Consider the following 14,558-nt stretch of genomic DNA (forward strand, 5'->3'; position numbering starts at 1 on the left):
TTTTTTTCATGTCCAAGATGCTTTGAAGGGCATATTTGAAGGTATATAATAATTTAATGAATTAATTAATCTTTCTCACAAAAGGCATTTTGATGAATTGTATGCAGTATCTCCTTCCTGGTTTACAGTGATAACTACTGTGGGAATGACTGAGTTTCTCGTTTACACCCAGGCAAACTCTTCCATATAGATTTCGGGTATATTTTGGGCCGAGATCCCAAGCCCCTTCCTCCTCCAATGAAGCTGAACAAGGAGATGGTGGAAGGGATGGGAGGTACACAGAGTGAGCAGTACCAAGAGTTCAGAAAGCAGTGTTACACAGCCTTCCTCCACCTGCGAAGGTAAGGGGTGCCAGGATCCTGCGGCATGCTAGCGCTAGCTGTGGCAGTGTTTACTGGCAGACCTTTCTCAGAAAGACATGATGCTTTTGAAATACACATTTGCTACATAGAGTAAGGCTCCAGTATTGAAGATATTTTGCTTTCCCACTAATGGTCACATGTGTAACCCACCAGTTGAGAGGCTGGCGTTTGTGAGTGTGGGAGTTGGCTAGCCAAGAGGAGTTTCACTCTGTCCTTTCTCCCCACCCGGAGGCAGTGGCAGTGGTAGGGAGCATTGCAGCCACTGGCTTAGGGACAGTCATGGCACTCCAGCCATTTCGTCTTCTAGCACTTTGTCCAGCTCCATTTTGGATGCTGTTCAGGACCATCGAGAAGTTTCCTTTTGTTCTCACGGCCTCGTAGCTCACACTGCTTTGAAGAAGGTCGATCTCACGCATTCTTCCTTCTTCAGTGTCATTCTTCTGTCTTTCATCATGGTTTGATTAAAAAGACTGGGTGACTTGTGTTATCAGGAGAAAAATAAAACCTGTACTTGAGTATGAACAGAACTCTGACGGTTAGTCAAAAGTGACAGATCATTGGACTCTTACGGTATTTTTCACATAGCTATGCAATAGGAATTTTCCTAGTGCAGCAGAAATCCTATTGCAAGACATGTGTACATTCCCTCCGAGAGTTTGAGGAAGGCGGATGTGGCCAGCCTCCATGGTCTGTGCCTCTAGCCTCACCATGTTCTTATAGTATTATGGCATCCACAAATAGCAGCAGTTTTATTTTTGATTTGTACGTACTTATTTCTCTCACTTTGTTCTGTTTGCTAGAGCAGCTAAGACTAATTAAACGAGAGCAGTGTGAGCAGACGGTCCTGCCTTGGACCCTACTGCAGTATTTAGTCTTACAAACTAAGAACAATGGTAGCTGTAGGGTTTTGATAGATCTTTCAATTTTGTCTGTCCCACAGTGAGCCATGTGTTAAGGTTTGGTTCACACGGTGGCACTCTTAGGGGGCTCTCTAGACCTTTAGGAGGAGTCTTTAGGTGATTTGTCATGAGCCAGGTTGCCCTGAGGAAGAGGGCAGGCAAGAGGTCACAGACTGATAGCTGGAGGGGAGCCTGAGGAAGCTCTCACTGAAAGCAGAAGGAAACCCATGTGCTTTATAATGTGCTAGTGGAGCACCGGCAGTAGCTAGGTAGACTGAGAAAGTGAAGGCAAGTTATTAATGTGGAGCTGGGGTTTGCCTTCCTCACTAGAAACATCACAAAGACTGGATGACGTCAGTGCAAGAATGCACCAGCTGTCTCAAGGGAAAGCTGGAGTCTTTCTATAATACAATTTCTAGGCCTCGTACCATGGAGTAAACTTATAGAGCTTCCATTTGTAAATGGCATTCCCTTCATTTTCAGAAAGTATATTCTTTATAAAGAACAAAGAGGAATATACTCTGAGTTCATCTAGAGTTTCGTAACACTGAAGAGCTGTCATTTTCGATGACAGCTATCTGCTTTCTTTGAGTACCTACTTTGTCATTTAGCAAGGGCTAAATCATTGGGAGAGAAATACCATCATCCCACGCACGAGTCGGTCATGAGGGATCCCAGGGAGTCAAACAGTAATTCCAGCAAAGCATGTTTACTCATACTGCCTTTCCCTTGAATTAATAATAATCATAAGGTTACAATTGTCACCGTGTCCTTCATAAGTCAAGGAAATCTAAAATTCTAACTCACTGATTTATTTTCTTTCTTGCTCTTTTAGGTATTCAAATCTGATTTTGAACTTGTTCTCCTTGATGGTTGATGCAAACATTCCAGATATTGCTCTTGAACCAGATAAAACTGTAAAAAAGGTAAGTTTGACTTCTTTTTCACACATAACACAGTTCACATTTGACGTAGAAAAATGGGTACAGAGAACAATGCACACCTTCTTTTTGTCCCAGCCCTTGGACCAGTGGTTCCCAACCTTTCAGATACTACAGCCGTTAGTACAGTTGCTCATGTCGTGGTAACCTCCCACCCCAAATTTTAGTTGTTTCTACTTCATAATGGTAACTCTGCTACCGTGAGGAATTGTAATATGAATATCTGATAGTTTGCAGACAGGAGTCCTAAGCCACAGATGGGGAACCAGGGCTGTAGACCATTGAGTGTTCACAGAACCTAAGGAAAAGTCCTCTGTGCACCCCGAGTCATATTTCAGAGCAGCAAACTCTCCTGGTCAGTTCCGTCTGAACTCATCCCTGTACCCGTGTGGGTAGCTCTGCCTTCACTATTGCCAACAAGGTGGCTGACTTGGTGGATGGAGCTGGACATGCTGAGGATGCCATGTCCTGAAGATGAAGCCTCTATAGTCTCAGATGTCCCTCTAATTTGGGCTTTACTGAGTCACTGCAGAGTCCTGCTTTTTTGTTTTTTGTTTTTTGTTTTTTTTGTACACATTACATGCTATGGATCAATATCTACGTTCCTGTTAGTGTGTACATTGCATGTAATGGATAAATGTGTGTTCTTTCTATTAATATGAATATTATATGTTATAGATACATGAGTGTACCTTTCTGTTACTATGAGCTCTGCACAAAGGTTACCCCCCTGAAGCTTGTGTTGGGAAGCTTCCTCTACCTACAAGCCAGGAGTTAGCGTCCCATAGTCATTTGTAAGCAGAATTACCCAGCAGCCATCGGTCAGTCTGCCAAACAAAGCTCAATTATAGGAAAAGCTCACTCAAAGCTGTCATAGTTCTTTCAAGCCAATTACTTCAAATAAAGACTGTCAGATAGTTTAATAAATAAAAAATATATTTTGATAAAGTATTTTGTTAGTAATATAACTGAAGCTTAGTGAATTAAATTCCAGCAATGAGTAAATAGATCGTATTAGTTGATTACGTAAGTATAATATGTTTCTTTATAAATATTAAAATGTATGTATAAAGTACTGAAATCATATGAAAATAAATACTTTCAGGATAGCAAGAAAGTTGAATAGGTAAAGTTATTTGGCACCAAGCCTGTTGACCTGAATTTGATCCCCAAAACCTAAGTAATAGAAGGCAAAAGTTGATTTTCAGAAGTTATCCTCTGACTTTCACAGTCGCATGCACACACACAGATGTGGGAGTGGGCTAGGTACATAAACACGCAAAAGAACACACACACATACTAGAAAGCCTAAGCAAGGGGATTTGAGTTCCTAGCCAGCATGGGTTACATAGTAAATTCTGTGCCATGTGGGTCACATAACAAAACAGTATCTTAAAAAGGAAAAGAAAGTAAGTAAATTAAAAACTAAAAGTACGTGAAGCACATGTGCATTCACTGTCTGCCTGGCCTGTGTTAAGGACCTGATGGCTGTAGATCTGCTCTTCTGTAATGAGCATGGCTTTTCTGTGCTCTCCTCATTCCCTTCCCCACTCCCTGCAGTCTGTGAGCAGCGCTGATTTGTTTGTTAGGTCGAGCCTGGTGTTTGCTTGATAGAGATTAGTAGAACCCGTTTCCCTGCGCCAGAGAAACTATCTTGTAATCAGAGAAACAGACCACAAACCGGACACAGTGTGTGCGTAAAGCTCCAGCTTACTAGATGATGGTTTATGCTACAGGTGAGAGAAGAGGGTGGGGCAGCACCCTGATCTGGCCGTAATGGTGGTGATGCTAGCTATAGGAAAGATACAAAGTCTTGATGAGGAAATGGGGAGGAGGCATTTCTTAAGCCTGCAGCACTGATTCATAAGACTTCTTACTACAGACGTGTATATCACTTAGACAAAACGTGAACTCCCTAACAGGCCCTAGCTTTGTGCCTAGGGATGGTAGGTTGAAAAAGATGATCTTATCTCTTAGGAGTTTGAAATCTGCTTAGCTTTTCAAATGTATTGCTGTCTTTAGTTGGAGGGGGCGGGCACCAAAGTGAAGATAGTAATGGACCCGCATATAAACATGGCCCCTTAACAGCGGTACCTTGTCATCCCTGCTCCCTTTATTGCAGTAATTAAAGAGAAACTTCTAAATTCCAATGCCAAGCTGATTCCAGAATTTAAGGTACTGTTTTCTATTGGAGGATTTAATGGAGATATTCTTTCTTTAAATTGATTTCCTACTAAACTTTAAAACAAAGAAATTATATGTATTACAAGAAGCCATAAATAGATGACTGTATTTGAGATGACCTTTAAAACTGAATTACCCCTGGTTCCTTTAAGATTGCCCATGGCTCCTGTCGGACTTGGCTGCACAGTTTGCCTTTGAAAGACTCAGGCTTTCATGGCTTCTACAGCAGCTCCTGTCTGTGTAAGCAGTTCCAAGCACTGGCTCTCCTGTAGCCACAGTTAGGTGGGGGTTTGGTTTTCCTCTGTTTTGTTTGTTTGTTTGTTTAAGATACTCTTTAGTTCCTTTTCTACTACACTAAGGAATTTTGGTTTGTATATAGCACAAATAAATGAACTCAGCAAGAAAATAAGTTAAAAGGTGTCCTTTCATCTGGATGAGTCAATTGTATTTCTTAATCTGCCTTTCTGAATAAGAAGAATTTAGTGAGGAAATTAGTGAGTAAAAACATTGCTTTTAATTGAAAGCTGCTGTGTACAGTACCCTGAACAGTGGTATTTTAAACAAAGGTCTTTCTGTATTAGCTTGTGTAAAATTGAACACTTAAAAAATACTTAGTTTAAACAAAACCACCATGCTTCTTAATGTGAAAATGTGTTTCAGGGGTTTATGGGGGAAATTTACTGCAAAATTGTGTGTGTGTGTGTGTGTGTGTGTGTGTGTGTGTGTGTGTGTGTGTGATTGAATGTGAGCAAACAGGCTAATTCTGGCAAGGTACAAATCTATTAGCTAATCTATGGATTTTATTTTATTAGATTCACATTTAGTAAATTGTTCTCTGTAAATAAAAGACAAAGTTTTATTGTTAGGAACAGGGGGAGTTATATCATTGTTCAGAGTTTTCTTCCACAGATTGCTTGTATGGCCTGATTCTACGGGAGTAGAATGCGTTTGGGGTTGCTAGGTGCATCCTTTGGAGAGGGGTGTGTGCATGTCCCATGCAGGGAAAGGTACATCCCTTGGAGAGGGGTGTGTGCATGTCCCATGCAGGGAAAGGTACATCCCTTGGAGAGGGGTGTGTGCATATCCCATTGCATGTCCCATGCAGGGAAAGTCACTCAGCAGCTGACTGTATTACATTGATGGGTGACTGTATAACCCCAAAGCAAATGGGGGCCCCATGCTTCATTATCTCCTCTGCTTTACCTGCTTCCGACTGTTGGTGTTTCGGGGTTAGGGCTCTCCACTGTTAACAGTTACTGGAGATACTGTTAGATGTGTGGCCCATTGTTGGCTAGAACAACTTTATGGCACATAACTGAACCTATTGTGGTTCACTTAATGCTTTTCGAGCGTGTGAGCATCTGGTAATGGTAACCTAGACTCCTCAAAACGTGATTATCCACTGCAGAGATGGTGTTGCTGACTGAGTGACTGTTTTAGAGAGGTTGCTTGTTTCATCCAAATAAGTGATTGAACGGGTCTGCTGTGGTACAGGTCACTAGTAGATTTTCAGGAACCAGGCAATGCCAGCGATCCCAAAATGAGGAAAGCGAATGTACAGATGTCCTGATAGATGTCCATGTTCTGATAGAACCCTGGACTGACTGTTCGAGTACCCTGCTTCACAGTGCAAATGGCACTTACTCGACAAGGTGCAAATCGTCAGAACTGAGTTTCTAGCATCAAACATAAGCAGAGTTGTTGTGTAGCAGTGGATAAAATTTCAGTTTACGACTTTTTGCTTCTAGGCAGTTTCTAGATTGTTTGAGTAGATATAAGTAAGTAAATACACTTTAAACTAAGCCAAGTGTTCAGCAGTCCTCAGTGTTCAGCGTAACCTCAGCCTGTTTAACTGCCTGCCCACTAGGGTGAACCTTCACGTCAGTACAACAGCATTTACAGTCTCTATTCCATACCATCTAGACTGTATCTTAATGAGTATGTTAGCAGACAGGCAAATGTGGCACAAAGCTGGAGAACACAGAAGCCGTTGTTACTGCTGCACATGTGCACACACTCAAGGGAAAAACACCTGTGGAGTGCATGACTGGGCATGTGAGTCTATCAGAAAAACTAGAAAGGAAGACCAAGGACAAAATGAAATCCAGAACTGGAAGTGTGGCCCATAAGTGTTAAGTTCCACAGCAAGTTGCGAGTCATGGCAGTTTGTGGAAGTTACATAGACGAAGGAGAAATGCTGCAGGCTATTGATTGATAAATCAGCTGACTCTTCAAAGCCAGAGGGCAATGACAGGTGGCCTAGCACAGCCAGGGAGAGCAATGCTGATTGACTGAATCCACATAAACCTCTGTAAAGAAAAATGTTTCATATTTGGTAAAGAGCATTTTATGACAATTATGTTTTCTTTCTTCATGTAAGTATACTTAAATTAAGTATACAAGTTTGATATGGTAGGCTAGAGTTTTTTTTTTTGATCCTTTGGCTTTCTGATTATTTTTAATGTTCTTGAAATAGTACCAATGTTGTCAGATATTCTGCCACAGAAAAATCTGAAGGGCAAAGACTCAAACTCGAGGAGGCCCAGATCAGCCCTCCACAGTGGAGGAGGCCCAGATCAGCCCTCCACAGTGGAGGAGGCCCAGATCAGCCCTCCACAGTGCCAGACTGTCCCTGAATTGTGCATCTACTTTCTTTTTGCCTCTCTTTCCTAGGTTGTGGAATCAAATCAACATAGTGTGCTTCCATGTTGCAAGGTGCTGTGTCTGTGGGTAGTTAAATCTCATAAATAGCTCCCTGCCTTTCCTTATACAAGCAAACTTAATAAACTCAGTGAGGCACCAATACTCAAACCAAAGGAACAGAAAGCATAGGGATGTAGACGCAGGACTGGGGTCTATGTGGGTAGAGGAGGGTACTTTACAGGAGTGGGCCGTGCTAGGCAGGCAGTGGAGGGCAAATGTGATGACTGTACAGTGCTGTCAAAGTAAAAGGAAGTACAAAATTAAGTAGTTTTGTCTACTTGGAAGTGTTACTTTCCCCCATTCTATGTTGAAGGAGTATATGTGAGTTATTTATACTAGAGGAGTAAAGTGCAGTGACGATGTGCAGGGTATAAAACTGTCTTGAAACACGCACCCCTTTACCAGTGAAGGGTTCCTGTGGCAACTTCCAGCATCCTTGGCTTCTGAAGAAAGACATTGTCTTTAGCAGTGCCATAATAAAATCAAACAAGAGACTTTGTAGAATGCTTACATGGGTTTTAGCTAAAATAGTTCTTCAGTTACTAGCTTTTATGTTTTAGGAAAAAGACAGGTACACGTATACACATGCATGCATACACTTCATTCTTCTAGTACTGAATGCTATTGAAAATGAGCAGTACCTTAAAGTATGAACTTAAGAAACCCACAATCCCATCTTTGGACATTATAGACCCATTGAAATAATCCAGGGGGCTTCTGTGGGAAAGGCTTTTTTTAGAAGGTCTATTATTTTACCAGTGATTGATGTAGTTGCTGTACACTATGACCATAAAGGTGTATGCAGGTCAGGGTGATAATATACTATGCTCCCACCTTGCCGTACATAGGTCTTGAGCTAGAATGTTCAAGCAGAAAGTGCAACTCTGAGCTAAAGTAGTAGCATTTCTGTTTTTAAAAGGAATTAGTGTCCGATTTGAAGAGAGCCATTCAGAGCTCCTTATTGGCATGACTCTTGGCATCGTAATGATGTCTGTGTCCATCTGATTCTGTCTCTTCCGAGCACATTCCTGACTCGTTTCATTAAAGAACGTGGTGTTGTTTTTGGTTCTCTCTAGGTTCAGGATAAGTTCCGTTTGGACCTGTCAGATGAGGAGGCCGTGCACTACATGCAGAGTCTGATCGACGAGAGTGTCCATGCACTGTTCGCTGCTGTGGTCGAACAGATCCATAAATTTGCCCAGGTATGTTCCAAAGGCTTCGTGAACTTTGGGTGTCGTTTGGCCTTAACAAACTTCTCTGGTGAAGCCAGCTTAGGCTAAAGGACCATTGGGTGTCGTTTGGCCTTAACAAACTTCTCTGGGCCAAACGCCAGCTAATATCTGTCCCGGGGAGAAAGTCAGCTCAGGTAAGGACTGTTGCTACCATGTCTTTAAAACTTTATTTAAGTCTCAGATCTGGACCTGCATTACCATTCATACCATTTCTATGAATAAATGTAGAAAACAAAATATATACTAATTTTTGAACGCACCACTAGATAGCCTAAGTAATAAGCATTTCCACAAAACCCTTTTGTGAATTTATTATTTCCTTCTAAAAATCCCTAGTGGGCTTAACTCCAGCTGAGATCGTAAGTGGGAACGGAGGGAGCTGGTCTGTTGAATCCTGGCTCTTCTTCTTGTGCTAATAAGTAGCAGAGATTTTTCTAATGTCTATATTTTGGGTTTAATTGTGTGACTTAGCATAGTATTCCCTTTTAGCCATACTTTTGTCTTGTGTTCTGTGCTTTTGAAGTTTCCCTGTGTATATATTGACAATTCTGCTGGTTATATCAGTCACGCTTACCATGAAGTTTGAAGCCATCTAACTGACTGTTGTTAACTGGCCACATTATCAGCCAAACACTCTCATCCTTGAGGGTCCCCCATGTACAGGCTCCTTGAATGTAGTTCTCTCTGTCTCCTCTGTAAAGAAGCAGAGCCTCTTTGTGTATAATAACCAATCTGTTTGAAACCAGAGGCATCAGCCTATTTGCTTTCCTAGATGCAAAATAACTCTAAAAGACAAGCAGTACATGTTGAGAGTTCTGATTATGTGGTTCTCATTTCACCATTAAGATGGAAGAATAGTAGTGTGTAACTTCTCCCAGACAAAATAAAGTACTAAGTTCTCTTTCCAAAGAAAATCTTCACTAAAGCCCACTTTTTTTATAAACTTAGAAAGTTTCTGAAGAGCCAGATGATTCCCTAAGCAGCAGTTTAAATAACTAAGGTTTCATCGTTGTGTGGCAGAAACAGTGGTGTGTCACCCCATGTCCCATGTGCATTCCCAATGCGCTCAGCTTATCTGAGGAGGACTAACAAGGCAGCACTAATACAGCTGAGAAACAATAATGACAGACCCAGCAGACATCTGTCAGACACCTATATGTGCCGACAGTGATGTGCATTCCGCATTACCTTGTGTTGCCTGTGACGTACATTCACATCTGGTAAATTGAAGCCAATCGGTAACAAGGTCGGGTCTGTAATTTAAATTAAAAATTTTTAAAAATGTTCGAAAACCACAAAAAAAATGTAATATACACATGAGTTGCCCAGAATAGTTAGTCAGAAATAAATAGTACATATGCCGACCACCTTGGATTCACCTGATGGGGAGCATAGCCTATCCTGACTGGCTCTGGCCTGTGCTTTTCTCTTAACTGCAGTCAACTATGAAGCTTGGCTGCCACTCACTTGCTACATGGCTGAGGCATTGAGGTCTTCCAGCTGCATCGTTACTGTGATGGCCGTCCTCTGCCTGCCTGCTGGATGCCTGCTAAAGTTTCCTCAATATTATTTTTCTTTCATACATATTCCACTTAGCTGTGTAAGAAAGGTTTTTAACCCTTCTGTCCATATCATCCTGGAAATTCCTGTCTTCCTTTTTTTTTTTTTTTTTTTTTTTTTTTTTTTTTTTTACTAACTGTTATTTTATACACCTGTTCAGTCTATTTAGTGGTAATGATATGTGTGTTTTCAGAGCTGACTGTATGGCAATCAGTCAGTGTGCTCTTGCTTGGGGAAGCCGACTTCTCCTGTGCCCCATGCTCCTTGGTTGACTATAGTTCTTGGTGTAGGCTGAGGTTTCCTAGGCTTTTCTCACATGTTCGTTGGCTTCATCTTGTTCAGGTCATGCTTGGGGTCATGCTAGTAAGACATTTTGGGTGTGACTTCTGGTCTTACAAGGAGACACAATCTCACAGTACACTCCCCTGATCCTGTTCCTTCCCATGCAGTGTTACCCGAGCCTTAGGTCTGGGCTTGCTTCGGCCCCTTTAAAATAGTTCCTCACGTGCTGGGGACTGAGTGTTTGGATCCAGCTCTCATGCGTAGTATTCTTAATTTTTTTACCCCCATCGGCAGACATTTTTGAAGTGTTTTAAGAAACATTTGAGACCATCTGTTCAGTCCCAGGATTTTTCTCACACACACATAAAAACATACAGAAACACGCATGGGGATTTTTATTTCTGAAATGCTTCCAGGATCTTCAGACTGTTAGCATGTCACTATGGGTCCTTTACAGTTTGCCCTTTACCAGCATCTTCAATGTTTATCACATGAAAGCTTTTTTAAAAGAACCCTGTAGGTTTCGTGGCAGTCGCTCTCTCCAGTCTCCCTGACCCCAGCCAGCAGCGCACCTATGCTGTGCTAAGAGTGCGTCTTCTGCTTGAAGACTCCAGGGATCTGTTCTTCTAGCTGGGCTGCCTTGTCTGGCCCCAGTGGGAGAGGAAGCACCAAGCCTCAAAGAGACTTGAAGTGCCAGGGTATAGGAATACCCAGAGGGGCTTCCCACTGGCTCAGAGGAGAAGGAGAGGGAGGAGGGGGGAAGGGAGGAGGTGACCTGGAAGGGGGCAGTGAGCAGGATGTAAAATGAATAAGTAAAAAGGAAATAAAAGAGTTGAGTTCAAGTGTGTCCCTCCCTGTTGGGTTTAAAACTTCTGCCAGTATGACCCATTGACCCTAACCTGCTACTTGCCTTGTGATTTTGTGTGTATCAAGGACCATCCTTTAGAGAGCTCGTTTCTTTGATGGATCCTTTAATGAAAATATTTAAATTGCTTCTGAAAATGTAAATTATTTCATTAGCATAAAATAAACATCTCACCATATTCTTACTTACTTAAGTTGATGCTTTAACTCGTGTCAGATTAAATTCAATAGGAATCTTGGCAGTGGGTCGGTGGCTGCACACTCAACTCTTGTCAGTAAGGCTTCTCGCCATCACGAGACGGAGCTCATGGCACTGAAGGCATGAGGGGTGTTGGTGATACTGGATCCGCCCTGCTTGGACTCAGCTGTTTGCTGGCTTTGTTCTTTCACAATTGCTTTAGGCTTGGTTTTCAGACCAGTGCAGAATTCAGCACTTCCATTCTGGAAGAAATAGCAGCTAGCCTGGTTGGCAGAGCGGGGCACTGAGAGCCAAGCGTACTCTGCAGTGTAATTTAGGATGCTGTGCCTTCACATGCTGGGTGGAGCTCCTTTTTTTTTCCTCCTACATAACAATTTGTCTTCTTGGTCTTGTGCTTACCGTGAGCCAGCAAGCCTTCCCACAAACATTTTCTCACACAACTGACTCCTCAGCAAGCCTCGGGAACCCCATACAGAAGAGTCACTTCAGTCTTGATCCTCTTGGGAGGTTTAGCAAACCTTTTATTGATTGTTGTTTAATCTTTCTTCATAAACAGAAAACTAAATTATTTTTGTTTGTTTTTAATTTTGATAGTACTGGAGAAAATGAAAATGGATTTGACCCATCGTGATGCCTGGCTTAGTAAGAAAACACACGAGAAGCCACTGCTGTGTACTAAGGACATTAGAGAGAGAACAAGGAAGAGGAGGTGTCCAGAAGTTACATCGTGCCCAGGCTTTGTGTCCTTGGATGCCACTGCTTAAACCCAGCCCAGAGGGTTTGTTTAAAGCTCCCGTGTATAGAGCAGGGCATAGTCATTCATATCTAATTTCAAAACTCTAGAGGCTGGACTGCGAAGAGTGACATGTTTGAAGCCACCCTCAGCCACATAATGACTTCTGGGTCAGCCAAAAATCACTGTATATATTTGTGTTATAGTGTATAAAGATGGAAAGAGGATTATGTATATGTTTTAAGAATTCTGGGGAAGTTCTATTAAGAAACAGTAAAGCCCTTTAGCCTCATTTTAGTCTCTGACTCAGTTATTCCTTGTTTCCTTTTCCGTAAGGTCACTACATCTTTCTCAATTTTAAAGACTTTTTTCCTCCTCTCTTCCTTTTTCTACTTACCCACATTTTGTTCATTTTTTTCTGACTAATTTGCTTTTACATTTTCTCCAAGTTTCATACACTGTAGTACATTCTTTTTATAGTTGTAGCATTGTATGTTTTAGAAAGCTTTTGTGGGCAGGGATGGTGAGAAAGCAGGACCCGATGGTGCACAGCATCGGCCCAGCCCTGGTCTTGTGACCTGTGACCTTCAACCTTCAACCTTCGACCTATCTACTGCTTTTGCAGGCAGCACTGAGCATCTCTTCAGGGGGGTGACAAAAGTGTGTGCAAGAAGTCAACAGGAAGAGTTACAGATCAGTTGCTTCTGCCTATAGACACATGGAGAGGTACAAAGTCAAGGGAGTGCCTTGAGCTGGGGGCAACATTTCAAGGAGGCTTCTCTAAGAACTATGCATATTGAGGTTTTGTTTTGTAAACTGCAGCTCACAGCACTCCTGGGTTGTGTGCATGCAAAGTGGAAGGTGACAGTATGGTGTGGTTGTAGATACTGCTCCTTGGTATGAGGCTCTCTGACATCCCTGTCACACAACATCTGTTTCTGCCTGTATTGGTGTGCATGGGGAAGTGGGGCAGCGTGCCGCAGCACTGTATAGAGGGATAGAGGACAACTCTTAGGAGTTTGTCTCTTCTTCACCTATTGTGCCCCAGGGAGCAAACTCAGGTGGCCAGGCATCATGGCAAACACCTCTCTCTACTCAATGAGCCATCTTGCTGTCCCAATAATTTTTTTTTTCCATGCAGACAGATATGGAATAGCTCAGGCATGTAATACATCCTTTCTGATCTAAGCAAAGTAATGTCTGCCTTTCGAGACCAGAATTCTCACCAATCTGTCTAGCATTATTTTCTGAAGAATATTTGAAGAAAACGAGCATCTACAGTGATTGAATCCCTCAAGTGTACCTACATATTGGTCATGAGTAAACATGATTATTCATGTTTAAGACCCAGGAAATACTAAAGATCAAATAATGGGATGTATAAAGGTTAAATGACTGAACAGTTTCTGAGAATTCTCACAGCAGTAAAGCAAGCACGCAGTTAAGGGAACATCTCTTAATTCCATGACTGCTAAGACAGTGTCCCCTAGACTCTTCACCACGTATGATCTTTATCATCACAGTCTGGCTACAACATTCATGCAGATTAGAAAAATGATACAGAGGAAAAGATCTTTTTAATCACTATTAAATCTGTGCCCACAGTGTTTGGCCAGGCGCCCTTTCTCCTTCCCTCCATCCATCAGTGCCAGTTTCCGTGGTCAGAAGCCTTAACCCCTTCTGTGGTTTTAAGAGCCCTTGTCTGTTGGCTCTTCTCCAGTCTTCTCTGGCTGGCTCTGTTGATAATGAATTAACTTCTGATCGAGGTTTCCATAGCTTCATAATTAGCATATTGGTGGGTTGGACATCTCCATTATTTTGATGTCTCCTGTCTCTCTTGTTGGCAGCTGTCATGGTAAATGTCTTTAGCCTTAAGAAATTTGTGGACTCCTCCTGTCTGCAGGTGCATTAGAAAGCAAGCCTTCCACAAACATGCAAAGAAGTGGACAAGGTCAGATACTGAGCTCTGGCTGTAATCTGCTGAGCCTTTTGGAGTTCACTATCAGATAAAATCGTATCGTCTTACTGATCTTTACAAACTCAACGTATTGTATGGATAGAAGCGTCCACCAAACAGGACTCAGGAAATGGTTTTGCACTAATGGGATGCTCTGTATAGGCAAACACTGTTGAATAAGATTTGCCTGTCCTTGGCTGGACCAAGACTGCTTCCCCACTGCCTAATGTTTTGTGCAGTAAGCCAGACCTGATGTTGACCTACCACTTCCCCCCTACAGCCACTGTCTGTCTTCAGAACTATGCCTTCATACTCAGTACCTGTCCTTCCTCCTAGGTCCCAAACAAACTGTTAAACTTAGGTTTAAAAATTAGGTTGGGTTTTCTCTCGGGTGAGTTTCTGAGACCTGAGCAGCCAGCCAGGAGCCACAAGCCCCACAACTCCCAGGGGAGCCGCAGGGCAGCAGGGACACGATCCTCTCAGCTTCCAAGTGACAGAGGAGGTTCAGCGTCCTCTGCCCCTTCCCTGCAAGTGGAGGGCCTACCTCCAGAGAGCGCATTAAGCCAGAGACTCAGGCAGGATCCGCCATTCTCTCTCGGGTGAGTTTCTGAGGTCAGAACAGCCACCTTGGAGGAACAGGCC

General features: G+C 42.5%; 1 protein-coding gene across 1 annotated transcript in view; it reads left to right on the plus strand.

Moving 5' to 3' along the window:
* The window catches only part of Pik3c3 (phosphatidylinositol 3-kinase catalytic subunit type 3), a 77,545-nt gene extending 65,294 nt beyond the window's left edge, over positions 1 to 12,251 (plus strand). Inside the window, exons 22-25 of the mRNA XM_031365204.1 lie at positions 173 to 341; positions 2,097 to 2,187; positions 8,166 to 8,291; positions 11,821 to 12,251. Of these exons, the coding sequence (XP_031221064.1) occupies positions 173 to 341; positions 2,097 to 2,187; positions 8,166 to 8,291; positions 11,821 to 11,835 (401 nt within the window). The 3' untranslated portion in view covers positions 11,836 to 12,251. The remainder of the gene's footprint in view (positions 1 to 172; positions 342 to 2,096; positions 2,188 to 8,165; positions 8,292 to 11,820) is intronic.
* The last annotated feature ends 2,307 nt before the right edge of the window (positions 12,252 to 14,558 follow it).

Source organism: Mastomys coucha, unplaced genomic scaffold, assembly GCF_008632895.1.
Source record: "Mastomys coucha isolate ucsf_1 unplaced genomic scaffold, UCSF_Mcou_1 pScaffold13, whole genome shotgun sequence".
NCBI lineage: Eukaryota > Metazoa > Chordata > Mammalia > Rodentia > Muridae > Mastomys > Mastomys coucha.